The sequence below is a fragment of the Oncorhynchus mykiss genome, chromosome 25 (assembly GCF_013265735.2).
Source record: "Oncorhynchus mykiss isolate Arlee chromosome 25, USDA_OmykA_1.1, whole genome shotgun sequence".
Taxonomy (NCBI): Eukaryota; Metazoa; Chordata; class Actinopteri; order Salmoniformes; family Salmonidae; genus Oncorhynchus; species Oncorhynchus mykiss.
In genome coordinates, this window is record NC_048589.1 from 43,180,984 (window position 1) to 43,207,316 (window position 26,333).

The window sequence follows — 26,333 nt, forward strand, 5'->3', positions numbered from 1 at the left end:
AACCACAAATAGAGACCCATTAGTTCCATCATGGTGAATATTCTCTTACCCAGAACAGTCAGTTTGGTTCCTGCTCCAAAGAATGCAGGATCATAGTTGTCACAGTGCGGACGTACTGAGCAGTAATGTGCCAACCAGTAGCTACTGAACTTGTCTACGTATTTGGCATCTAACATAATAACCGCTTTTTACGACTTGCCAATTGTTCAAATGAACTATTAGATCCATAAACATAACATTGTCAGGTACAGTAAGTAAATCAATTAGGAAGTATTTACCTAAAACAGTGAGTTTGGTTCCATTGCCAAAGAAGGCTGGTTGGTTTGAAGTCACAGTGTTTTCACATCAACCATTTAGTTCAGCTGAATCAGAGACACTAATCAAACATCTCCAGGGTTACAGATCTATATCAATGTCGTTCATCTGAAGTGAACTTACCTAAAACAGTGAGTTTGGTTCCATTCCCAAAGTAGGCCTCACTTCCAGTGTCACATCGTTTTCCTCCTCTTCCAAAAATACCTCAGATCTTTTTTGTCATTCAGCCTCAAGGGAATATGAACAGAGATACTCAGAGATACTCAGAGATACTCTAAAAATAACTACTGAGTTCAGCAAAACATTTGAGGAGATTTTGTGGTCAAACATGAATCAAACCAACTCCCTTATGGAACTAAATCTGACTCCATAAGTTTGTTGTTTTGTCTAGGAAAATGCTCCCAATAAAGCAGATTTTATAATCCTGAAGACTGGTTGAAATCTTGTTTTATCCTTCAGTATTATCAAAACATCTCTCCAGACTCCTCGACAGTCTGTAGTAGTGTGTGAATAGGCCCCAGACCTGCCCTGTATGGAAGTGAATGGTAGGAGGTTTTTGTACGGCGTCTCTATGTAAATATATCACCGTGGCCCCCTGTCCCCACAGTGTGAAAGCATCACACAAAAACACTCGTTCTGTTCTTTCTGTTGTTTATTTCCCCTCCCCTGTTCTCTCTCTGTATCTCTCTCACCATCTCAGTCTCTCAGTATCTGTCTGCAGCAGCAGGTGCCTCGGCATGGAGGGTTACTGCAGTTGGATCCTGGCCCTATAAATAGAACATCAAATTCATGATTTTAATAATAAACATTTACATTTGGATATTTACTTTTTATCTCTCTATTGATTGATGTAATGAATAACATCAATAAAAAAGACAATGTAAAAAGACAATATCCAAATGTAATGTTTATAATTAATATTATGGCATTCTACTGTTGTTACTGGAGTGGGATCCTGATCCAAACTGACAGCTTCTATTTCCGTCAGCAGTACTAAGAAAAGCAGCAGGGAGGAGAGGAGGAGCAGAGGAGGGGGAGGAGAGGGAGAGGAGGAGGAGAGGAGGGGGAGGAGAGGAGGAGGAGAGGAGGGGGAGGAGAGGAGGAGGGGGAGGAGAGGAGGAGGAGAGGAGGGGGAGGAGAGGAGGGGGAGGAGAGGAGGAGGGAGAGGAGGGGGAGGAGAGGAGGGGGAGGAGAGGAGGAGGATAGGAGGGGGAGGAGAGGAGGGGGAGGAGGAGGAGAGGAGGGGGAGGAGGAGGAGGAGGAGGAGGAGGAGGAGAGGAGGGGGAGGAGAGGAGGAGGAGGAGGAGGAGAGGAGGGGGAGGAGAGGAGGAGGAGGAGGAGGAGAGGAGGGGGAGGAGAGGAGGAGGAGAGGAGAGGAGAGGAGAGGAGAGGAGAGGAGAGGAGAGGAGAGGAGGAGAGGAGAGGAGAGGAGAGGGGAGAAGAGGAGGACATATGTTTTTTAAAATCTAAAAATGTAAATGATAGCTGTCTAAGGCACAGCCCTGTCCCCTCTCCCTCTCCTCTCCCCCTGCCATGCTGCATCAGGTGACAGTAACAGCCTATCATAGAGCAGGGCTGACAAGATCCAGTCTTAAACTTGCACTACCTTCTAACTTGATTCTAATTGCATTTGATCATATCTTTTTTCTTTCTTTCTTTTTTATTCAACCTTTATTTAACTGGTATGAGGTATATGCTTTAGTGACAGTATCATTATATTGTGGAATGGTTTGTATAAAAGGTATATATGTATTTAGGGATAATCTTAAATGTGTTTCTTTTGTTTTATATCTCAAGCCAATGGAATTGAATTGAATAGGATACTATAGAATTCTGGCGTGACTTTGTGTCATCCCACAGTTTCCCTCCAGAGGTCAGTGTAGGATCATCTCTGAGAAATGTCTCCCTTTTTAATCGAAGAGCTTCATTTGATATCAAGGGTAGGCTTATATACTAGCAGTGGTGGAAAAAGTACCCAGTTGTCATACTTGAGTAAAAGTAAAGACACCTTCATAGAAAATGATTCAAGTAACAATGAAAGTCACCCAGTAAAATACTACTTGAGTATAAGCCTAAAAGTATTTGGTTTAAAATATACTTAGGTATCAAAAGTAAAAGTATAAATAATTTCAAATTCCTTATATTAAGCAAACCAGATGGCACTATTTGATTTGGTATTTTATCTAGTTAGCCAGGGGCACACTCCAACACTCAGACAGTGTGTTTAGTGAGTCCTCCAGATCAGAGGCAGTAGGGAGGACCAGGGATGTTCTCTGTTTAGTGAGTCCTCCAGATCAGAGGCAGTAGGGATGACCAGGGATGTTCTCTGTTTAGTGAGTCCTCCAGATCAGAGGCAGTAGAGATGACCAGGGATGTTCTCTGTTTAGTGAGTCCTCCAGATCAGAGGCAGTACGGATGACCAGGGATGTTCTCTGTTTAGTGAGTCCTCCAGATCAGAGGCAGTAGGGAGGACCAGGGATGTTCTCTGTTTAGTGAGTCCTCCAGATCAGAGGCAGTAGGGATGTCCAGGGATGTTCTCTGTTTAGTGAGTCCTCCAGATCAGAGGCAGTAGAGATGACCAGGGAAGTTCTCTGTTTAGTGAGTCCTCCAGATCAGAGGCAGTACGGATGACCAGGGATGTTCTCTGTTTAGTGAGTCCTCCAGATCAGAGGCAGTAGGGAGGACCAGGGATGTTCTCTGTTTAGTGAGTCCTCCAGATCAGAGGCAGTAGGGATGTCCAGGGATGTTCTCTGTTTAGTGAGTCCTCCAGATCAGAGGCAGTAGGGAGGACCAGGGATGTTCTCTGTTTAGTGAGTCCTCCAGATCAGAGGCAGTAGGGATGACCAGGGAAGTTCTCTGTTTAGTGAGTCCTCCAGATCAGAGGCAGTAGGGAGGACCAGGGATGTTCTCTGTTTAGTGAGTCCTCCAGATCAGAGGCAGTAGGGATGTCCAGGGATGTTCTCTGTTTAGTGAGTCCTCCAGATCAGAGGCAGTAGGGAGGACCAGGGATGCTATCTGTTTAGTGAGTCCTCCAGATCAGAGGCAGTAGGGATGACCAGGGATGTTCTCTGTTTAGTGAGTCCTCCAGATCAGAGGCAGTATGGAGGACCAGGGATGTTCTCTGTTTAGTGAGTCCTCCAGATCAGAGGCAGTAGGGATAACCAGGGATGTTCTCTGTTTAGTGAGTCCACCAGATCAGAGGCAGTAGAGATGACCAGGGATGTTCTCTGTTTAGTGAGTCCACCAGATCAGAGGCAGTAGGGATGACCAGGGATGTTCTCTGTTTAGTGAGTCCTCCAGATCAGAGGCAGTAGGGATGATCAGGGATGTTCTCTGTTTAGTGAGTCCTCCAGATCAGGGGCAGTAGGGATGGCCAGGGATGTTCTCTGTTTAGTGAGTCCTCCAGATCAGAGGCAGTAGGGATGACCAGGGATGTTATCTGTTTAGTGAGTCCTCCAGATCAGCGGCAGTAGGGAGGACCAGGGATGTTCTCTGTTTAGTGAGTCCTCCAGATCAGAGGCAGTAGTGATGACCAGGGATGTTCTCTGTTTAGTGAGTCCTCCAGATCAGAGGCAGTAGGGAGGACCAGGGATGTTCTCTGTTTAGTGAGTCCTCCAGATCAGAGGCAGCAGGGAAGACCAGGGATGTTCTCTGTTTAGTGAGTCCTCCAGATCAGAGGCAGTAAGGATAACCAGGGATGTTCTCTGTTTAGTGAGTCCACCAGATCAGAGGCAGTAGAGATGACCAGGGATGTTCTCTGTTTAGTGAGTCCACCAGATCAGAGGCAGTAGGGATGACCAGGGATGTTCTCTGTTTAGTGAGTCCTCCAGATCAGAGGCAGTAGGGATGATCAGGGATGTTCTCTGTTTAGTGAGTCCTCCAGATCAGGGGCAGTAGGGATGGCCAGGGATGTTCTCTGTTTAGTGAGTCCACCAGATCAGAGGCAGTAGGGAGGACCAGGGATGTTCTCTGTTTAGTGAGTCCTCCAGATCAAAGGCAGTAGGGAGGACCAGGGATGTTCTCTGTTTAGTGAGTCCTCCAGATCAGAGGCAGTAGGGAGGACCAGGGATGTTCTCTGTTTAGTGAGTCCTCCAGATCAGAGGCAGTAGGGATAACCAGGGATGTTCTCTGTTTAGTGAGTCCACCAGATCAGAGGCAGTAGAGATGACCAGGGATGTTCTCTGTTTAGTGAGTCCACCAGATCAGAGGCAGTAGGGATGACCAGGGAAGTTCTCTGTTTAGTGAGTCCACCAGATCAGAGGCAGTAGGGATGACCAGGGATGTTCTCTGTTTAGTGAGTCCTCCAGATCAGAGGCAGTAGGGATGATCAGGGATGTTCTCTGTTTAGTGAGTCCTCCAGATCAGGGGCAGTAGGGATGGCCAGGGATGTTCTCTGTTTAGTGAGTCCTCCAGATCAGAGGCAGTAGGGATGACCAGGGATGTTATCTGTTTAGTGAGTCCTCCAGATCAGCGGCAGTAGGGAGGACCAGGGATGTTCTCTGTTTAGTGAGTCCTCCAGATCAGAGGCAGTAGTGATGACCAGGGATGTTCTCTGTTTAGTGAGTCCTCCAGATCAGGGGCAGTAGGGATGGCCAGGGATGTTCTCTGTTTAGTGAGTCCACCAGATCAGCGGCAGTAGGGAGGACCAGGGATGTTCTCTGTTTAGTGAGTCCTCCAGATCAGAGGCAGTAGGGATGACCAGGGATGTTATCTGTTTAGTGAGTCCTCCAGATCAGCGGCAGTAGGGAGGACCAGGGATGTTCTCTGTTTAGTGAGTCCTCCAGATCAGAGGCAGTAGTGATGACCGGGGATGTTCTCTGTTTAGTGAGTCCTCCAGATCAGAGGCAGTAGGGAGGACCAGGGATGTTCTCTGTTTAGTGAGTCCTCCAGATCAGAGGCAGCAGCGAAGACCAGGGATGTTCTCTGTTTAGTGAGTCCTCCAGATCAGAGGCAGTAAGGATAACCAGGGATGTTCTCTGTTTAGTGAGTCCACCAGATCAGAGGCAGTAGAGATGACCAGGGATGTTCTCTGTTTAGTGAGTCCACCAGATCAGAGGCAGTAGGGATGACCAGGGATGTTCTCTGTTTAGTGAGTCCTCCAGATCAGAGGCAGTAGGGATGATCAGGGATGTTCTCTGTTTAGTGAGTCCTCCAGATCAGGGGCAGTAGGGATGGCCAGGGATGTTCTCTGTTTAGTGAGTCCACCAGATCAGAGGCAGTAGGGAGGACCAGGGATGTTCTCTGTTTAGTGAGTCCTCCAGATCAAAGGCAGTAGGGAGGACCAGGGATGTTCTCTGTTTAGTGAGTCCTCCAGATCAGAGGCAGTAGGGAGGACCAGGGATGTTCTCTGTTTAGTGAGTCCTCCAGATCAGAGGCAGTAGGGATAACCAGGGATGTTCTCTGTTTAGTGAGTCCACCAGATCAGAGGCAGTAGAGATGACCAGGGATGTTCTCTGTTTAGTGAGTCCACCAGATCAGAGGCAGTAGGGATGACCAGGGAAGTTCTCTGTTTAGTGAGTCCTCCAGATCAGAGGCAGTAGGGAGGACCAGGGATGTTCTCTGTTTAGTGAGTCCTCCAGATCAGAGGCAGTAGGGATGTCCAGGGATGTTCTCTGTTTAGTGAGTCCTCCAGATCAGAGGCAGTAGGGAGGACCAGGGATGTTCTCTGTTTAGTGAGTCCTCCAGATCAGAGGCAGTAGTGATGACCAGGGAAGTTCTCTGTTTAGTGAGTCCTCCAGATCAGAGGCAGTAGGGAGGACCAGGGATGTTCTCTGTTTAGTGAGTCCTCCAGATCAGAGGCAGTTGGGATGTCCAGGGATGTTCTCTGTTTAGTGAGTCCTCCAGATCAGAGGCAGTAGGGAGGACCAGGGATGTTCTCTGTTTAGTGAGTCCTCCAGATCAGAGGCAGTAGGGATGACCAGGGATGTTCTCTGTTTAGTGAGTCCTCCAGATCAGAGGCAGTATGGAGGACCAGGGATGTTCTCTGTTTAGTGAGTCCTCCAGATCAGAGGCAGTAGGGATAACCAGGGATGTTCTCTGTTTAGTGAGTCCACCAGATCAGAGGCAGTAGAGATGACCAGGGATGTTCTCTGTTTAGTGAGTCCACCAGATCAGAGGCAGTAGGGATGACCAGGGATGTTCTCTGTTTAGTGAGTCCTCCAGATCAGAGGCAGTAGGGATGATCAGGGATGTTCTCTGTTTAGTGAGTCCTCCAGATCAGGGGCAGTAGGGATGGCCAGGGATGTTCTCTGTTTAGTGAGTCCTCCAGATCAGAGGCAGTAGGGATGACCAGGGATGTTATCTGTTTAGTGAGTCCTCCAGATCAGCGGCAGTAGGGAGGACCAGGGATGTTCTCTGTTTAGTGAGTCCTCCAGATCAGAGGCAGTAGTGATGACCAGGGATGTTCTCTGTTTAGTGAATCCTCCAGATCAGAGGCAGTAGGGAGGACCAGGGATGTTCTCTGTTTAGTGAGTCCTCCAGATCAGAGGCAGCAGGGAAGACCAGGGATGTTCTCTGTTTAGTGAGTCCTCCAGATCAGAGGCAGTAGGGATAACCAGGGATGTTCTCTGTTTAGTGAGTCCACCAGATCAGAGGCAGTAGAGATGACCAGGGATGTTCTCTGTTTAGTGAGTCCACCAGATCAGAGGCAGTATGGATGACCAGGGATGTTCTCTGTTTAGTGAGTCCTCCAGATCAGAGGCAGTAGGGATGATCAGGGATGTTCTCTGTTTAGTGAGTCCTCCAGATCAGGGGCAGTAGGGATGGCCAGGGATGTTCTCTGTTTAGTGAGTCCTCCAGATCAGAGGCCGTAGGGATGACCAGGGATGTTATCTGTTTAGTGAGTCCTCCAGATCAGCGGCAGTAGGGAGGACCAGGGATGTTCTCTGTTTAGTGAGTCCTCCAGATCAGAGGCAGTAGTGATGACCAGGGATGTTCTCTGTTTAGTGAGTCCTCCAGATCAGAGGCAGTAGGGAGGACCAGGGATGTTCTCTGTTTAGTGAGTCCTCCAGATCAGAGGCAGCAGAGAAGACCAGGGATGTTCTCTGTTTAGTGAGTCCTCCAGATCAGAGGCAGTAGGGATGACCAGGGATGTTCCCTGTTTAGTGAGTCCACCAGATCAGAGGCAGTAGGGAGGACCAGGGATGTTCTCTGTTTAGTGAGTCTTCCAGATCAGAGGCAGTAGGGAGGACCAGGGATGTTCTCTTGATAAGTGTGTGAATTGGACCATTTTCCTGTCCTGCTAAGCATTCCAAATCTAACAAGTACTTTTGGGTGTCAGGGAAAATGTACAGAGTAAAAAGTACATCGCTTTCTTTAGGAATGTAGTGAAGTAAAAGTACAATTTGCGAAAAATATAAATAGTAACGTACAGATACCCCAGAAAAATGACTTAAGTAGTACTTTAAAGTATTTTTACTGAAGTACTTTACACCACGGTATACTAGGAATACCTCCATGACAGTCAGAGAAACACCCATTGATTGTTCTATCTATTTATACAAAAAAACAATGTTTTAAGGGAAATATTAGCTTTTTGTCTGAAGCTGAAAAAGAAGGGAAATACAAAATGTAATTGTACTGATGTACTAACAAGGCTGTTCATCATTCATTACGCAGCTCGTCACCTGCTCGACTGATCTACTGCACTTCAACAACAGATGTCCTCACATTGGATGGGTTGATTAGGATTCAAACCTTCTCTCACACAGCCTAATACATACTCTTAGAGTTGGTTTACCCCATTAATGTACTTGGTAATGTACCTGGATAATAATATATCATTATAATGTAAACGCAGAAACAAACAGGAGACACGTCTTTACAGAAAATGATGCAGAAAAATTCATCCATGCTTTTGTCACTTCTAGGTTAGACTACTGCAATGCTCTACTTTCCGACTACCCGGATAAGGCAGTAAATATAATTCAGTTAGTGCTAAATACGGCTGCTAGAATCCTGACTAGAATAAAAAAAATTGATCATATTACTCCAGTGCTAGCCTCCCTACACTGGCTTCCTGTCAAGGCAAGGGCTGATTTCAAGGTTTTACTGCTAACCTACAAAGCATTACATGGGCTTGCTCCTACCTATCTCTCTGATTTGGTCCTGCCGTACATACCTACACGTACGCTACGGTCACAAGACGCAGGCCTCCTAATTGTCCCTAGAATTTCTAAACAAACAGCTGGAGGCAGGGCTTTCTCCTATAGAGCTCCATTTTTATGGAATGGTCTGCCTACCCATGTAAGAGACGCAAACTCGGTCTAAACCTTTAAGTCTTTACTGAAGACTCATCTCTTCAGTGGGTCATATGATTGAGTGTAGTCTGGCCCAGGAGTGGGAAGGTGAACGGAAAGGCTCTGGAGCAACGAACCGCCCTTGCTGTCTCTGCCTGGCCGGTTCCCCTCTTTCCACTGGGATTCTCTGCCTCTCACCCTATTACAGGGGCTGAGTCACTGGCTTACTGGGGCTCTTTCATACCGTCCCTAGGAGGGGTGCGTCACTTGAGTGGGTTGAGTCACTGATGTGATCTTCCTGTCTGGGTTGGCGCCCCCCCTTGGGTTGTGCCGTGGCGGAGATCTTTGTGGGCTATACTCGGCCTTGTCTCAGGATGGTAAGTTGGTGGTTGAAGATATCCCTCTAGTGGTGTGGGGGCTGTGCTTTGGCAAAGTGGGTGGGGTTATATCCTTCCTGTTTGGCCCTGTCCGGGGGTGTCCTCGGATGGGGCCACAGTGTCTCCTGACCCCTCCTGTCTCAGCCTCCAGTATTTATGCTGCAGTAGTTTATGTGTCGGGGGGCTAGGGTCAGTTTGTTATATCTGGAGTACTTCTCCTGTCCTATTCGGTGTCCTGTGTGAATTTAAGTGTGCTCTCTCTAATTCTCTCTTTCTCTCTTTCTTTCTCTCTCTCGGAGGACCTGAGCCCTAGGACCATGCCTCAGGACTACCTGACATGATGACTCCTTGCTGTCCACAGTTCACCTGGCCATGCTGCTGCTCCAGTTTCAACTGTTCTGCCTTATCATTATTGGACCATGCTGGTCATTTATGAACATTTGAACATCTTGGCCATGTTCTGTTATAATCTCTACCCGGCACAGCCAGAAGAGGACTGGCCACCCCACATAGCCTGGTTCCTCTCTAGGTTTCATCCTAGGTTTTGGCCTTTCTAGGGAGTTTTTCCTAGCCACCGTGCTTCTACACCTGCATTGCTTGCTGTTTGTGGTTTTAGGCTGGGTTTCTGTACAGCACTTTAAGATATCAGCTGATGTTCGAAGGGCTATATAAATACATTTTGATTTGATTTTGATTTGATTTGATTTAAAGAAACAGGAGACAGTCTTTACAGAAACACAAATAGGAGACAGTCTTTACAGAAACAGGAGACAGTCTTTACAGAAACACAAACAGGAGACAGTCTTTACAGAAACAGCAGACAGGCTTTACAGAAACAGGAGACAGTCTTTACAGAAACACAAACAGGAGACAGTCTTTACACAAACAGGAGACAGTCTTTACAGAAACAGGAGACAGTCTTTACAGAAACACAAACAGGAGACAGTCTTTACACAAACAGGAGACAGTCTTTACAGAAACAGGAGACAGTCTTTACAGAAACACAAACAGGAGACAGTCTTTACAGAAACAGGAGACAATCTTTACAGAAACACAAACAGGAGACAGTCTTTACAGAAACACAAACAGGAGACAGTCTTTACAGAAACAGGAGACAGTCTTTACAGAAACACAAACAGGAGACAGTCTTTACAGAAACACAAACAGGAGACAGTCTTTACAGAAACACAAACAGGAGACAGTCTTTACAGAAACACAAACAGGAGGCAGTCTTTACAGAAACAGGAGACAGTCTTTACAGAAACACAAACAGGAGACAGTCTTTACAGAAACACAAACAGGAGACAGTCTTTACAGAAACAGGAGACAGTCTTTACAGAAACAGCAGACAGTCTTTACAGAAACACAAACAGGAGAAAGTCTTTACAGAAACACAAACAGGAGACAGTCTTTACAGAAACACAAACAGGAGACAGTCTTTACAGAAACAGGAGACTAGCTACTAGTAGCTACTAACTAATCGTGGATGCATGACCTATTCTGTGATATATCTGGGTTAACTTGCTCATATCAAGCGACACATACCAGACCGTTTGTGGAAAGGTAAAAGGTGGGCTCGTTTTTTAAACAGACAGCTCTGTAGAACATCTGTGCTAGCTGATCACGCACTCAAAATGTCTCAACCAATCACCCAACGGTTTCCATGTCGAGAGTCATGAATATTCATGAAATTGTGTTGCCGGGCAATGATGGAGGTTAAGCTAGCTAGCTATCTTGCTAAGTTAGCTAGCTAATGTTAGTTTGGTAGCTAGCTGGTGAAAAGGGGTTGACATTAGTTAGTTAATGGACTATGGTTAAAAGCTTCCTTGTGTTGTGTGCCTTTTTCTGCAGTCCATATTTCTAGGCATCGTTTTGTTTGTGTCTAACAACGTTAGATACTGAACATAGGTCATGTTTCTAACATAGCATTAGGTACATTCACATTGGAACATGAATTACTAGCCCAACATAAGATATTTGGGTTGAGTACCGGGTGGTAGCCGGCTAGTAACAGTTTCTAAAGTTCAGACAGGATACTGGGCGGAGGCCGGCTAGTAACAGTGTCTACAGTTCAGACAGGATACTGGGCGGAGGCCGGCTAGTAACAGTGTCTACAGTTTAGACAGGATACTGGGCAGAGGCCGGCTAGTAACAGTGTCTACAGTTCAGACAGGATACTGGGCGGAGGCCGGCTAGTAACAGTGTCTAAAGTTCAGACAGGATACTGGGCGGAGGCCGGCTAGTGGTGACTATTTAACAGTCTGATGGCCTGAGGACTGGTTCTAGTGAATGTTAGCTTACTTAGATGCAGCAAAGGAGCTTGTGAAAAAAGTTATGAATTCAATTAAATAATGAACCTGATGGACAAATGTCCTCCCGCTCCCACTGGTCTGGCTGTTTACTAACGTTACAGTCCTCTTCGGCTTGTGGAAGAAGGGGACTGGGTGGCGTGGCTGTCTAAGGCACTGCATCACAGTTCTAGAGGCGTCACTACAAACCCAGGTTGGATCACGGGCTGTATCACAACCGGCTGTGACCGGGAGCCTCACAGGGCGGCGCACAATTGGCCCAGCGTCGTCCGGGTTAGAGGAGTGTTTGGCCCGGGAGGGCCGTCATTGTAAATAATGATTTGTTCTTAACTGACTTGCCAGGTTAAATCAAATGTTAAACATAAGGTGGTAAGTATACCTCTGTCTGTGTGGGGGCCAATGCTGGGGTGGGCAAGGAGTCATGTACCCTCAATTTGCTGGCCCCTGTGCACATTCCTGATAGCAGAGGTATTGCTCCTCTGAGTAAGCTATGACCCGCTAGCTAACAACAGTTACCTAGCTACAACATAAACAAATACTATTCAAGCATTCTGTCCTGAATTCAATTGTGAATATTGCTGAGAATTTAACCAAATATATTGAACTTCTCTGTGGTTCAGGTGTCTCTGTTGACAACTTCTCTGTGGTTCAGGTGTCTCTGTTGACAACTTCTCTGTGGTTCAGGTGTCTCTGTTGACAACTTCTCTGTGGTTCAGGTGTCTCTGTTGACAAGTTCTCTGTGGTTCGGGTGTCTCTGTTGACAAGTTCTCTGTGGTTCAGGTGTCTCTGTTGACAACTTCTCTGTGGTTCAGGTGTCTCTGTTGACAACTTCTCTGTGGTTCAGGTGTCTCTGTTGACAACTTCTCTGTGGTTCAGGTGTCTCTGTTGACAACTTCTCTGTGGTTCGGGTGTCTCTGTTGACAACTTCTCTGTGGCTCAAGTGTCTCTGTTGACAACTTCTCTGTGGTTCAGGTGTCTCTGTTGACAACTTCTCTGTGGTTCAGGTGTCTCTGATGACAACTTCTCTGTGGTTCAGGTGTCTCTGTTGACAACTTCTCTGTGGTTCAGGTGTCTCTGTTGACAACTTGGTGGTATGTCTTGGAGGTCATTTCAAAAAGTGCCTATAATATTCAAACTCCCTTTTACCAAGAAAACTAGCCATCTGGCGACCATATAGGAGTTCTCAGCTGAGGTGACAAATGTCACAGGAATAATGGCGGAGAAAAGAGGAGGAGAAAAACTCTCTTTGACATGCATTGGCCAATCAAAATCTAATATAGACATGACGTATGACCTTGGAATCACTGACTAGGCCAGCGAGTAAGAGGTCACAAAACAGTTTTCTGATTTCAAAAACATTAACAGGAAGATGGTTTTTCTATTCAATCCGTAACACAGAAGCGTTACAGATTCCGCAATCAAAATTTGAAAGGTATTTTTCCGATCCGATTGAGCCGACTGGTTCACTGAATGTAGTCTCCGATAAAGCGGGAACATGGCTTTTCCATTTCAGTCACGCTGTAAAGCTGAACTTCTGCGATGTGGATCGAAACGAGCCCTAAGTCCAGGAGAAGACGGAGAGCCCTAAGTCCAGGAGAAGAAGGAGAGCCCTAAGTCAAGGAGAAGACGGAGAGCCCTAAGTCCAGGAGAAGAGAGAGAGCCCTAAGTCCAGGAGAAGACGGAGAGCCCTAAGTCCAGGAGAAGACGGAGAGCCCTAAGTCCAGGAGAAGACGGAGAGCCCTAAGTCCAGGAGAAGACGGAGAGCCCTAAGTCCAGGAGAAGACGGAGAGCCCTAAGTCCAGGAGAAGACGGAGAGCCCTAAGTCCAGGAGAAGACGGAGAGTCCTAAGTCCAGGAGAAGACGGAGAGTCCTAAGTCCAGGAGAAGACGGAGAGCCCTAAGTCCAGGAGGAGACGGAGAGCCCTAAGTCCAGGAGAAGACGGAGAGCCCTAAGTCCAGGAGAAGACGGAGAGCCCTAAGTCCAGGAGAAGACGGAGAGCCCTAAGTCCAGAAGAAGACGGAGAGCCCTAAGTCCAGGAGAAGACGGAGAGCCCTAAGTCCAGAAGAAGACGGAGAGCCCTAAGTCCAGGAGAAGACGGAGAGCCCTAAGTCCAGGAGAAGACGGAGAGCCCTAAGTCCAGGAGAAGACGGAGAGCCCTAAGTCCAGAAGAAGACGGAGAGCCCTAAGTCCAGGAGAAGACGGAGAGCCCTAAGTCCAGGAGAAGACGGAGAGCCCTAAGTCCAGGAGAAGACGGAGAGCCCTAAGTCCAGAAGAAGACGGAGAGCCCTTTGTCCAGGAGAAGACGGAGAGCCCTAAGTCCAGACGAAGACGGAGAGCCCTAAGTCCAGAAGAAGACGGAAAGCCCTAAGTCCAGGAGAAGACGGAGAGCCCTAAGTCCAGGAGAAGACGGAGAGCCCTAAGTCCAGTAGAAGACGGAGAGCCCTAAGTCCAGGAGAAGACGGAGAGCCCTAAGTCCAGTAGAAGACGGAGAGCCCTAAGTCCAGTAGAAGACGGAGAGCCCTAAGTCCAGGAGAAGACGGAGAGCCCTAAGTCCAGGAGAAGACGGAGAGCCCTAAGTCCAGTAGAAGACGGAGAGTCCTAAGTCCAGGAGAAGACGGAGAGCCCTAAGTCCAGGAGAAGACGGAGAGCCCTAAGTCCAGGAGAAGACGGAGAGCCCTAAGTCCAGGAGAAGACGGAGAGCCATATGTCCAGAAGAAGACGGATAGCCCTAAGTCAAGGAGAAGACGGAGAGCCCTAAGTCCAGGAGAAGACGGAGAGCCCTAAGTCCAGGAGAAGACGGAGAGCCCTAAGTCCAGGAGAAGACGGAAAGCCCTAAGTCCAGGAGAAGACGGAGAGCCCTAAGTCCAGGAGAAGACGGAGAGCCCTAAGTCCAGAAGAAGACGGAAAGCCCTAAGTCCAGGAGAAGACGGAGAGCCCTAAGTCCAGAAGAAGACGGAGAGCCCTTTGTCCAGGAGAAGACGGAGAGCCCTAAGTCCAGACGAAGACGGAGAGCCCTAAGTCCAGAAGAAGACGGAAAGCCCTAAGTCCAGGAGAAGACGGAGAGCCCTAAGTCCAGGAGAAGACGGAGAGCCCTAAGTCCAGGAGAAGACAGAGAGGCCAAAGTCCAGGAGAAGAAGGCGAGCCCTAAGTCCAGGAGAAGACGGAGAGCCCTAAGTCCAGAAGAAGACGGAAAGCCCTAAGTCCAGGATAAGACGGAGAGCCCTAAGTCCAGAAGAAGACGGAGAGCCCTAAGTCCAGGAGAAGACGGAGAGCCCTAAGTCCAGAAGAAGACGGATAGCCCTAAGTCCAGGAGAAGACGGAGAGCCCTAAGTCCAGAAGAAGACGGAGAGCCCTAAGTCCAGGAGAAGACGGAGAGCCCTAAGTCCAGGAGAAGATGGAGAGCCCTAAGTCCAGGAGAAGACGGAGAGCACTAAGTCCAGGAGAAGACGGAGAGCCCTAAGTCCAGGAGAAGACGGAGAACCCTAAGTCCAGAAGAAGACGGAAAGCCCTAAGTCCAGAAGAAGACGGAGAGCCCTAAGTCCAGGAGAAGACGGAGAGCCCTAAGTCCAGGAGAAGACGGAGAGCCCTAAGTCCAGGAGATGACGGAGAGTCCTAAGTCCAGGAGAAGACGGAGAGCCCTAAGTCCAGGAGAAGACGGAGAGCCCTAAGTCCAGGAGAAGACGGAGAGCCCTAAGTCCAGGAGAAGACGGAGAGCCCTAAGTCCAGGAGAAGACGGAGAGCCCTAAGTCCAGGAGAAGACGGAGAGCCCTAAGTCCAGTAGAAGACGGAGAGCCCTAAGTCCAGTAGAAGACGGAGAGCCCTAAGTCCAGGAGAAGACGGAGAGCCCTAAGTCCAGGAGAAGACGGAGAGTCCTAAGTCCAGGAGAAGACGGAGAGCCCTAAGTCCAGGAGAAGACGGAGAGCCCTAAGTCCAGGAGAAGACGGAGAGCCCTAAGTCCAGGAGAAGACGGAGAGCCCTAAGTCCAGGAGAAGACGGAGAGCCCTAAGTCCAGGAGAAGACGGAGAGCCCTAAGTCCAGGAGAAGACGGAGAGCCCTAAGTCCAGGAGAAGACGGAGAGCCCTAAGTCCAGGAGAAGACGGAGAGTCCTAAGTCCAGGAGAAGACGGAGAGCCCTAAGTCCAGGAGAAGACGGAGAGTCCAAGTCCAGGAGAAGACGGAGAGCCCTAAGTCCAGGAGGAGACGGAGAGCCCTAAGTCCAGGAGAAGACGGAGAGCCCTAAGTCCAGGAGAAGACGGAGAGCCCTAAGTCCAGGAGAAGACGGAGAGCCCTAAGTCCAGAAGAAGACGGAGAGCCCTAAGTCCAGGAGAAGACGGAGAGCCCTAAGTCCAGAAGAAGACGGAGAGCCCTAAGTCCAGGAGAAGACGGAGAGCCCTAAGTCCAGGAGAAGACGGAGAGCCCTAAGTCCAGGAGAAGACGGAGAGCCCTAAGTCCAGAAGAAGACGGAGAGCCCTAAGTCCAGGAGAAGACGGAGAGCCCTAAGTCCAGGAGAAGACGGAGAGCCCTAAGTCCAGGAGAAGACGGAGAGCCCTTTGTCCAGGAGAAGACGGAGAGCCCTAAGTCCAGACGAAGACGGAGAGCCCTAAGTCCAGAAGAAGACGGAAAGCCCTAAGTCCAGGAGAAGACGGAGAGCCCTAAGTCCAGGAGAAGACGGAGAGCCCTAAGTCCAGTAGAAGACGGAGAGCCCTAAGTCCAGGAGAAGACGGAGAGCCCTAAGTCCAGTAGAAGACGGAGAGCCCTAAGTCCAGTAGAAGACGGAGAGCCCTAAGTCCAGGAGAAGACGGAGAGCCCTAAGTCCAGGAGAAGACGGAGAGCCCTAAGTCCAGTAGAAGACGGAGAGTCCTAAGTCCAGGAGAAGACGGAGAGCCCTAAGTCCAGGAGAAGACGGAGAGCCCTAAGTCCAGGAGAAGACGGAGAGCCCTAAGTCCAGGAGAAGACGGAGAGCCATATGTCCAGAAGAAGACGGATAGCCCTAAGTCAAGGAGAAGACGGAGAGCCCTAAGTCCAGGAGAAGACGGAGAGCCCTAAGTCCAGGAGAAGACGGAGAGCCCTAAGTCCAGGAGAAGACGGAAAGCCCTAAGTCCAGGAGAAGACGGAGAGCCCTAAGTCCAGGAGAAGACGGAGAGCCCTAAGTCCAGAAGAAGACGGAAAGCCCTAAGTCCAGGAGAAGACGGAGAGCCCTAAGTCCAGAAGAAGACGGAGAGCCCTTTGTCCAGGAGAAGACGGAGAGCCCTAAGTCCAGACGAAGACGGAGAGCCCTAAGTCCAGAAGAAGACGGAAAGCCCTAAGTCCAGGAGAAGACGGAGAGCCCTAAGTCCAGGAGAAGACGGAGAGCCCTAAGTCCAGACGAAGACGGAGAGCCCTAAGTCCAGAAGAAGACGGAAAGCCCTAAGTCCAGGAGAAGACGGAGAGCCCTAAGTCCAGGAGAAGACGGAGAGCCCTAAGTCCAGTAGAAGACGGAGAGCCCTAAGTCCAGGAGAAGACGGAGAGCCCTAAGTCCAGTAGAAGACGGAGAGCCCTAAGTCCAGTAGAAGACGGAGAGCCCTAAGTCCAGGAGAAGACGGAGAGCCCTAAGTCCAGGAGAAGACGGAGAGCCCTAAGTCCAGTAGAAGACGGAGAGTCCTAAGTCCAGGAGAAGACGGAGAGCCCTAAGTCCAGGAGAAGACGGAGAGCCCTAAGTCCAGGAGAAGACGGAGAGCCCTAAGTCCAGGAGAAGACGGAGAGCCATATGTCCAGAAGAAGACGGATAGCCCTAAGTCCAGGAGAAGACGGAGAGCCCTAAGTCCAGGAGAAGACGGAGAGCCCTAAGTCCAGGAGAAGACGGAGAGCCCTAAGTCCAGGAGAAGACGGAAAGCCCTAAGTCCAGGAGAAGACGGAGAGCCCTAAGTCCAGGAGAAGACGGAGAGCCCTAAGTCCAGAAGAAGACGGAAAGCCCTAAGTCCAGGAGAAGACGGAGAGCCCTAAGTCCAGAAGAAGACGGAGAGCCCTTTGTCCAGGAGAAGACGGAGAGCCCTAAGTCCAGACGAAGACGGAGAGCCCTAAGTCCAGAAGAAGACGGAAAGCCCTAAGTCCAGGAGAAGACGGAGAGCCCTAAGTCCAGGAGAAGACGGAGAGCCCTAAGTCCAGGAGAAGACAGAGAGGCCAAAGTCCAGGAGAAGACGGCGAGCCCTAAGTCCAGGAGAAGACGGAGAGCCCTAAGTCCAGAAGAAGACGGAAAGCCCTAAGTCCAGGATAAGACGGAGAGCCCTAAGTCCAGAAGAAGACGGAGAGCCCTAAGTCCAGGAGAAGACGGAGAGCCCTAAGTCCAGAAGAAGACGGATAGCCCTAAGTCCAGGAGAAGACGGAGAGCCCTAAGTCCAGAAGAAGACGGAGAGCCCTAAGTCCAGGAGAAGACGGAGAGCCCTAAGTCCAGGAGAAGATGGAGAGCCCTAAGTCCAGGAGAAGACGGAGAGCACTAAGTCCAGGAGAAGACGGAGAGCCCTAAGTCCAGGAGAAGACGGAGAACCCTAAGTCCAGAAGAAGACGGAAAGCCCTAAGTCCAGAAGAAGACGGAGAGCCCTAAGTCCAGGAGAAGACGGAGAGCCCTAAGTCCAGGAGAAGACGGAGAGCCCTAAGTCCAGGAGATGACGGAGAGTCCTAAGTCCAGGAGAAGACGGAGAGCCCTAAGTCCAGGAGAAGACGGAGAGCCCTAAGTCCAGGAGAAGACGGAGAGCCCTAAGTCCAGGAGAAGACGGAGAGCCCTAAGTCCAGGAGAAGACGGAGAGCCCTAAGTCCAGGAGAAGACGGAGAGCCCTAAGTCCAGTAGAAGACGGAGAGCCCTAAGTCCAGTAGAAGACGGAGAGCCCTAAGTCCAGGAGAAGACGGAGAGCCCTAAGTCCAGGAGAAGACGGAGAGTCCTAAGTCCAGGAGAAGACGGAGAGCCCTAAGTCCAGGAGAAGACGGAGAGCCCTAAGTCCAGGAGAAGACGGAGAGCCCTAAGTCCAGGAGAAGACGGAGAGCCCTAAGTCCAGGAGAAGACGGAGAGCCCTAAGTCCAGGAGAAGACGGAGAGCCCTAAGTCCAGGAGAAGACGGAGAGCCCTAAGTCCAGGAGAAGACGGAGAGTCCTAAGTCCAGGAGAAGACGGAGAGCCCTAAGTCCAGGAGAAGACGGAGAGTCCAAGTCCAGGAGAAGACGGAGAGCCCTAAGTCCAGGAGGAGACGGAGAGCCCTAAGTCCAGGAGAAGACGGAGAGCCCTAAGTCCAGGAGAAGACGGAGAGCCCTAAGTCCAGGAGAAGACGGAGAGCCCTAAGTCCAGAAGAAGACGGAGAGCCCTAAGTCCAGGAGAAGACGGAGAGCCCTAAGTCCAGAAGAAGACGGAGAGCCCTAAGTCCAGAAGAAGACGGAGAGCCCTAAGTCCAGGAGAAGACGGAGAGTCCTAAGTCCAGGAGAAGACGGAGAGCCCTAAGTCCAGGAGAAGACGGAGAGCCCTAAGTCCAGGAGAAGACGGAAAGCCCTAAGTCCAGGAGAAGACGGAGAGCCCTAAGTCCAGAAGAAGACGGAGAGCCCTAAGTCCAGGAGAAGACGGAGAGCCCTAAGTCCAGAAGAAGACGGAGAGCCCTAAGTCCAGGAGAAGACGGAGAGCCCTAAGTCCAGAAGAAGACGGAGAGCCCTAAGTCCAGGAGAAGACGGAGAGCCCTAAGTCCAGAAGAAGACGGAGAGCCCTAAGTCCAGGAGAAGACGGAGAGCCCTAAGTCCAGAAGAAGACGAAGAGCCCTAAGTCCAGGAGAAGACGGAGAGCCCTAAGTCCAGGAGAAGACGGAGAGCCCTAAGTCCAGAAGAAGACGGAGAGCCCTAAGTCCAGGAGAAGACGGAGAGCCCTAAGTCCAGGAGAAGACGGAGAGCCCTAAGTCCAGGAGAAGACGGAGAGCCCTAAGTCCAGAAGAAGACGGAGAGCCCTAAGTCCAGGAGAAGACGGAGAGCCCTAAGTCCAGAAGAAGACGGAGAGCCCTAAGTCCAGGAGAAGACGGAGAGCCCTAAGTCCAGAAGAAGACGGAGAGCCCTAAGTCCAGGAGAAGACGGAGAGCCCTAATTCCAGAGGAAGACGGAGAGCCCTAAGTCCAGGAGAAGACGGAGAGCCCTAAGTCCAGAAGAAGACGAAGAGCCCTAAGTCCAGGAGAAGACGGAGAGCCCTAAGTCCAGGAGAAGACGGAGAGCCCTAAGTCCAGAAGAAGACGGAGAGCCCTAAGTCCAGGAGAAGACGGAGAGCCCTAAGTCCAGGAGAAGACGGAGAGCCCTAAGTCCAGGAGAAGACGGAGAGCCCTAAGTCCAGAAGAAGACGGAGAGCCCTAAGTCCAGGAGAAGACGGAGAGCCCTAAGTCCAGGAGAAGACGGAGAGTCCTAAGTCCAGGAGAAGACGGAGAGCCCTAAGTCCAGGAGAAGACGGAGAGCCCTAAGTCCAGGAGAAGACGGAGAGCCCTAAGTCCAGGAGAAGACGGAGAGCCCTAAGTCCAGGAGAAGACGGAGAGCCATATGTCCAGAAGAAGACGGAGAGCCCTAAGTCCAGGAGAAGACGGAGAGCCCTAAGTCCAGAAGAAGACGGAGAGCCCTAAGTCCAGGAGAAGACGGAGAGCCCTAATTCCAGGAGAAGACGGAGAGCCCTAAGTCCAGGAGAAGACGGAGAGCCCTAAGTCCAGAAGAAGACGGAGAGCCCTAAGTCCAGGAGAAGACGGAGAGCCCTAAGTCCAGGAGAAGACGGAGAGCCCTAAGTCCAGGAGAAGACTGAGAGCCCTAAGTCCAGAAGAAGACGGAGAGCCCTAAGTCCAGGAGAAGACGGAGAGCCCTAAGTCCAGGAGAAGACGGAGAGTCCTAAGTCCAGGAGAAGACGGAGAGCCCTAAGTCCAGGAGAAGACGGAGAGCCCTAAGTCCAGGAGAAGACGGAGAGCCCTAAGTCCAGGAGAAGACGGAGAGCCCTAAGTCCAGGAGAAGACGGAGAGCCATATGTCCAGAAGAAGACGGAGAGCCCTAAGTCCAGGAGAAGACGGAGAGCCCTAAGTCCAGGAGAAGACGGAGAGCCCTAAGTCCAGAAGAAGACGGAGAGCCCTAAGTCCAGAAGAAGACGGAGAGCCCTAAGTCCAGGAGAAGACGGAGAGCCCTAAGTCCAGAAGAAGACGGAGAGCCCTAAGTCCAGAAGAAGACGGAGAGCCCTAAGTCCAGGAGAAGACGGAGAGTCCTAAGTCCAGGAGAAGACGGAGAGCCCTAAGTCCAGGAGAAGACGGAGAGCCCTAAGTCCAGGAGAAGACGGAGAGCCCTAAGTCCAGGAGAAGACGGAGAGCCCTAAGTCCAGGACAAGACGGAGAGCCCTAAGTCCAGGAGAAGACGGAGAGCCCTAAGTCCAGAAGAAGACGGAGAGCCCTAAGTCCAGGAGAAGACGGAGAGCCCTAAGTCCAGAAGAAGACGGAGAGCCCTAAGTCCAGGAGAAGACGGAGAGCCCTAAGTCCAGAAGAAGACGGAGAGCCCTAAGTCCAGGAGAAGACGGAGAGCCCTAAGTCCAGAAGAAGACGAAGAGCCCTAAGTCCAGGAGAAGACGGAGAGCCCTAAGTCCAGGAGAAGACGGAGAGCCCTAAGTCCAGAAGAAGACGGAGAGCCCTAAGTCCAGGAGAAGACGGAGAGCCCTAAGTCCAGGAGAAGACGGAGAGCCCTAAGTCCAGGAGAAGACGGAGAGCCCTAAGTCCAGAAGAAGACGGAGAGCCCTAAGTCCAGGAGAAGACGGAGAACCCTAAGTCCAGAAGAAGACGGAAAGCCCTAAGTCCAGGAGAAGACGGAGAGCCCTAAGTCCAGGAGAAGACGGAGAGCCCTAAGTCCAGAAGAAGACGGAAAGCCCTAAGTCCAGGAGAAGACGGAGAGCCCTAAGTCCAGAAGAAGACGGAGAGCCCTAAGTCCAGGAGAAGACGGATAGCCCTAAGTCCAGGAGAAGACGGAGAGCCCTAAGTCCAGAAGAAGACGGAGAGCCCTAAGTCCAGGACAAGACGGAGAGCCCTAAGTCCAGGAGAAGACGGAGAGCCCTAAGTCCAGGAGAAGACGGAGAGCCCTAAGTCCAGGAGAAGACGGAGAGCCCTAAGTCCAGGAGAAGACGGAGAACCCTAAGTCCAGGAGAAGACGGAAAGCCCTAAGTCCAGGAGAAGACGGAGAGCCCTAAGTCCAGGAGAAGACGGAGAGCCCTAAGTCCAGAAGAAGACGGAAAGCCCTAAGTCCAGGAGAAGACGGAGAGCCCTAAGTCCAGAAGAAGACGGAGAGCCCTAAGTCCAGAAGAAGACGGAGAGCCCTAAGTCCAGAAGAAGACGGAAAGCCCTAAGTCCAGGAGAAGACGGAGAGCCCTAAGTCCAGGAGAAGACGGAGAGCCCTAAGTCCAGGAGAAGACAGAGAGGCCAAAGTCCAGAAGAAGACGGAGAGCCCTAAGTCCAGGAGAAGACGGATAGCCCTAAGTCCAGGAGAAGACGGAGAGCCCTAAGTCCAGGAGAAGACGGAGAACCCTAAGTCCAGAAGAAGACGGAAAGCCCTAAGTCCAGGAGAAGACGGAGAGCCCTAAGTCCAGGAGAAGACGGAGAGCCCTAAGTCCAGAAGAAGACGGAAAGCCCTAAGTCCAGGAGAAGACGGAGAGCCCTAAGTCCAGAAGAAGACGGAGAGCCCTAAGTCCAGGAGAAGACGGATAGCCCTAAGTCCAGGAGAAGACGGAGAGCCCTAAGTCCAGAAGAAGACGGAGAGCCCTAAGTCCAGGACAAGACGGAGAGCCCTAAGTCCAGGAGAAGACGGAGAGCCCTAAGTCCAGGAGAAGACGGAGAGCCCTAAGTCCAGGAGAAGACGGAGAGCCCTAAGTCCAGGAGAAGAAGGAGAACCCTAAGTCCAGAAGAAGACGGAAAGCCCTAAGTCCAGGAGAAGACGGAGAGCCCTAAGTCCAGGAGAAGACGGAGAGCCCTAAGTCCAGAAGAAGACGGAAAGCCCTAAGTCCAGGAGAAGACGGAGAGCCCTAAGTCCAGAAGAAGACGGAGAGCCCTAAGTCCAGGAGAAGACGGAGAGCCCTAAGTCCAGAAGAAGACGGAGAGCCCTAAGTCCAGAAGAAGACGGAAAGCCCTAAGTCCAGGAGAAGACGGAGAGCCCTAAGTCCAGGAGAAGACGGAGAGCCCTAAGTCCAGGAGAAGACAGAGAGGCCAAAGTCCAGGAGAAGACGGCGAGGCCTAAGTCCAGGAGAAGACGGAGAGCCCTAAGTCCAGAAGAAGACGGAAAGCCCTAAGTCCAGGAGAAGACGGAGAGCCCTAAGTCCAGGAGAAGACGGAGAGCCCTAAGTCCAGAAGAAGACGGAAAGCCCTAAGTCCAGGAGAAGACGGAGAGCCCTAAGTCCAGAAGATGACGGAAAGCCCTAAGTCCAGGATAAGACGGAGAGCCCTAAGTCCAGAAGAAGACGGAGAGCCCTAAGTCCAGGAGAAGACGGAGAGCCCTAAGTCCAGAAGAAGACGGAGAGCCCTAAGTCCAGGAGAAGATGGAGAGCCCTAAGTCCAGGAGAAGACGGAGAGCCCTAAGTCCAGGAGAAGACGGAGAGCCCTAAGTCCAGGAGAAGACGGAGAGCCCTAAGTCCAGGAGAAGACGGAGAACCCTAAGTCCAGAAGAAGACGGAAAGCCCTAAGTCCAGAAGAAGACGGAACGCCCTAAGTCCAGGAGAAGACGGAGAGCCCTAAGTCCAGAAGAAGACGGAAAGCCCTAAGTCCAGGAGAAGACGGAGAGCCCTAAATCCAGGAGAAGACGGAGAGCCCTAAGTCCAGGAGAAGACGGAGAGCCCTAAGTCCAGGAGAAGACGGAGAGCCCTAAGTCCAGGAGAAGACGGAGAACCCTAAGTCCAGAAGAAGATGGAAAGCCCTAAGTCCAGGAGAAGACGGAGAGCCCTAAGTCCAGGAGAAGACGGAGAGCCCTAAGTCCAGAAGAAGACGGAAAGCCCTAAGTCCAGGAGAAGACGGAGAGCCCTAAGTCCAGAAGAAGACGGAGAGCCCTAAGTCCAGGAGAAGACGGAGGGCCCTAAGTCCAGAAGAAGACGGAGAGCCCTAAGTCCAGAAGAAGACGGAAAGCCCTAAGTCCAGGAGAAGACGGAGAGCCCTAAGTCCAGGAGAAGACGGAGAGCCCTAAGTCCAGGAGAAGACAGAGAGGCCAAAGTCCAGGAGAAGACGGCGACCCTAAGTCCAGGAGAAGACGGAGAGCCCTAAGTCCAGAAGAAGACGGAAAGCCCTAAGTCCAGGAGAAGACGGAGAGCCCTAAGTCCAGGAGAAGACGGAGAGCCCTAAGTCCAGAAGAAGACGGAAAGCCCTAAGTCCAGGAGAAGACGGAGAGCCCTAAGTCCAGAAGAAGACGGAAAGCCCTAAGTCCAGGATAAGACGGAGAGCCCTAAGTCCAGAAGAAGACGGAGAGCCCTAAGTCCAGGAGAAGACGGAGAGCCCTAAGTCCAGAAGAAGACGGATAGCCCTAAGTCCAGGAGAAGACGGAGAGCCCTAAGTCCAGAAGAAGACGGAGAGCCCTAAGTCCAGGAGAAGACGGAGAGCCCTAAGTCCAGGAGAAGACGGAGAGCCCTAAGTCCAGGAGAAGACGGAGAGCCCTAAGTCCAGGAGAAGACGGAGAGCCCTAAGTCCAGGAGAAGACGGAGAACCCTAAGTCCAGGAGAAGACGGAGAGCCCTAAGTCCAGGAGAAGACGGAGAGCCCTAAGTCCAGAAGAACACGGAGAGCACTAAGTCCAGGAGAAGACGGAGAGCCCTAAGTCCAGGAGAAGACGGAGAGCCCTAAGTCCAGAAGAAGACGGAGAGCCCTAAGTCCAGGAGAAGACGGAGAGCCCTAAGTCCAGAAGAAGACGGAGAGCCCTAAGTCCAGGAGAAGACGGAGAGCCCTAAGTCCAGAAGAAGACGGAGAGCCCTAAGTCCAGGAGAAGACGGAGAGCCCTAAGTCCAGAAGAAGACGGAGAGCCCTAAGTCCAGGAGAAGACGGAGAGCCCTAAGTCCAGAAGAAGACGAAGAGCCCTAAGTCCAGGAGAAGACGGAGAGCCCTAAGTCCAGGAGAAGACGGAGAGCCCTAAGTCCAGAAGAAGACGGAGAGCCCTAAGTCCAGGAGAAGACGGAGAGCCCTAAGTCCAGGAGAAGACGGAGAGCCCTAAGTCCAGAAGATGACGGAAAGCCCTAAGTCCAGGATAAGACGGAGAGCCCTAAGTCCAGAAGAAGACGGAGAGCCCTAAGTCCAGGAGAAGACGGAGAGCCCTAAGTCCAGAAGAAGACGGAGAGCCCTAAGTCCAGGAGAAGATGGAGAGCCCTAAGTCCAGGAGAAGACGGAGAGCCCTAAGTCCAGGAGAAGACGGAGAGCCCTAAGTCCAGGAGAAGACGGAGAGCCCTAAGTCCAGGAGAAGACGGAGAACCCTAAGTCCAGAAGAAGACGGAAAGCCCTAAGTCCAGAAGAAGACGGAACGCCCTAAGTCCAGGAGAAGACGGAGAGCCCTAAGTCCAGAAGAAGACGGAAAGCCCTAAGTCCAGGAGAAGACGGAGAGCCCTAAATCCAGGAGAAGACGGAGAGCCCTAAGTCCAGGAGAAGACGGAGAGCCCTAAGTCCAGGAGAAGACGGAGAGCCCTAAGTCCAGGAGAAGACGGAGAACCCTAAGTCCAGAAGAAGATGGAAAGCCCTAAGTCCAGGAGAAGACGGAGAGCCCTAAGTCCAGGAGAAGACGGAGAGCCCTAAGTCCAGAAGAAGACGGAAAGCCCTAAGTCCAGGAGAAGACGGAGAGCCCTAAGTCCAGAAGAAGACGGAGAGCCCTAAGTCCAGGAGAAGACGGAGGGCCCTAAGTCCAGAAGAAGACGGAGAGCCCTAAGTCCAGAAGAAGACGGAAAGCCCTAAGTCCAGGAGAAGACGGAGAGCCCTAAGTCCAGGAGAAGACGGAGAGCCCTAAGTCCAGGAGAAGACAGAGAGGCCAAAGTCCAGGAGAAGACGGCGACCCTAAGTCCAGGAGAAGACGGAGAGCCCTAAGTCCAGAAGAAGACGGAAAGCCCTAAGTCCAGGAGAAGACGGAGAGCCCTAAGTCCAGGAGAAGACGGAGAGCCCTAAGTCCAGAAGAAGACGGAAAGCCCTAAGTCCAGGAGAAGACGGAGAGCCCTAAGTCCAGAAGAAGACGGAAAGCCCTAAGTCCAGGATAAGACGGAGAGCCCTAAGTCCAGAAGAAGACGGAGAGCCCTAAGTCCAGGAGAAGACGGAGAGCCCTAAGTCCAGAAGAAGACGGATAGCCCTAAGTCCAGGAGAAGACGGAGAGCCCTAAGTCCAGAAGAAGACGGAGAGCCCTAAGTCCAGGAGAAGACGGAGAGCCCTAAGTCCAGGAGAAGACGGAGAGCCCTAAGTCCAGGAGAAGACGGAGAGCCCTAAGTCCAGGAGAAGACGGAGAGCCCTAAGTCCAGGAGAAGACGGAGAACCCTAAGTCCAGGAGAAGACGGAGAGCCCTAAGTCCAGGAGAAGACGGAGAGCCCTAAGTCCAGGAGAAGACGGAGAGCCCTAAGTCCAGGAGAAGACGGAGAGCCCTAAGTCCAGAAGAAGACGGAGAGCCCTAAGTCCAGGAGAAGACGGAGAGCCCTAAGTCCAGAAGAAGACGGAGAGCCCTAAGTCCAGGAGAAGACGGAGAGCCCTAAGTCCAGAAGAAGACGGAGAGCCCTAAGTCCAGGAGAAGACGGAGAGCCCTAATTCCAGAGGAAGACGGAGAGCCCTAAGTCCAGGAGAAGACGGAGAGCCCTAAGTCCAGAAGAAGACGAAGAGCCCTAAGTCCAGGAGAAGACGGAGAGCCCTAAGTCCAGGAGAAGACGGAGAGCCCTAAGTCCAGAAGAAGACGGAGAGCCCTAAGTCCAGGAGAAGACGGAGAGCCCTAAGTCCAGGAGAAGACGGAGAGCCCTAAGTCCAGGAGAAGACGGAGAGCCCTAAGTCCAGAAGAAGACGGAGAGCCCTAAGTCCAGGAGAAGACGGAGAGCCCTAAGTCCAGGAGAAGACGGAGAGTCCTAAGTCCAGGAGAAGACGGAGAGCCCTAAGTCCAGGAGAAGACGGA

The 26,333-nt window shown here is 51.3% G+C and overlaps 1 protein-coding gene across 1 annotated transcript in view; it reads right to left on the reverse strand.

Moving 5' to 3' along the window:
* LOC110519337 (M1-specific T cell receptor beta chain-like) overlaps positions 1-26,333 on the reverse strand; it is a 50,135-nt gene that overhangs the window by 9,565 nt on the left and 14,237 nt on the right. The window contains exon 3 of the mRNA XM_036962366.1: positions 439-485. Within this exon, the coding sequence (XP_036818261.1) occupies positions 439-485 (47 nt within the window). The remainder of the gene's footprint in view (positions 1-438; positions 486-26,333) is intronic.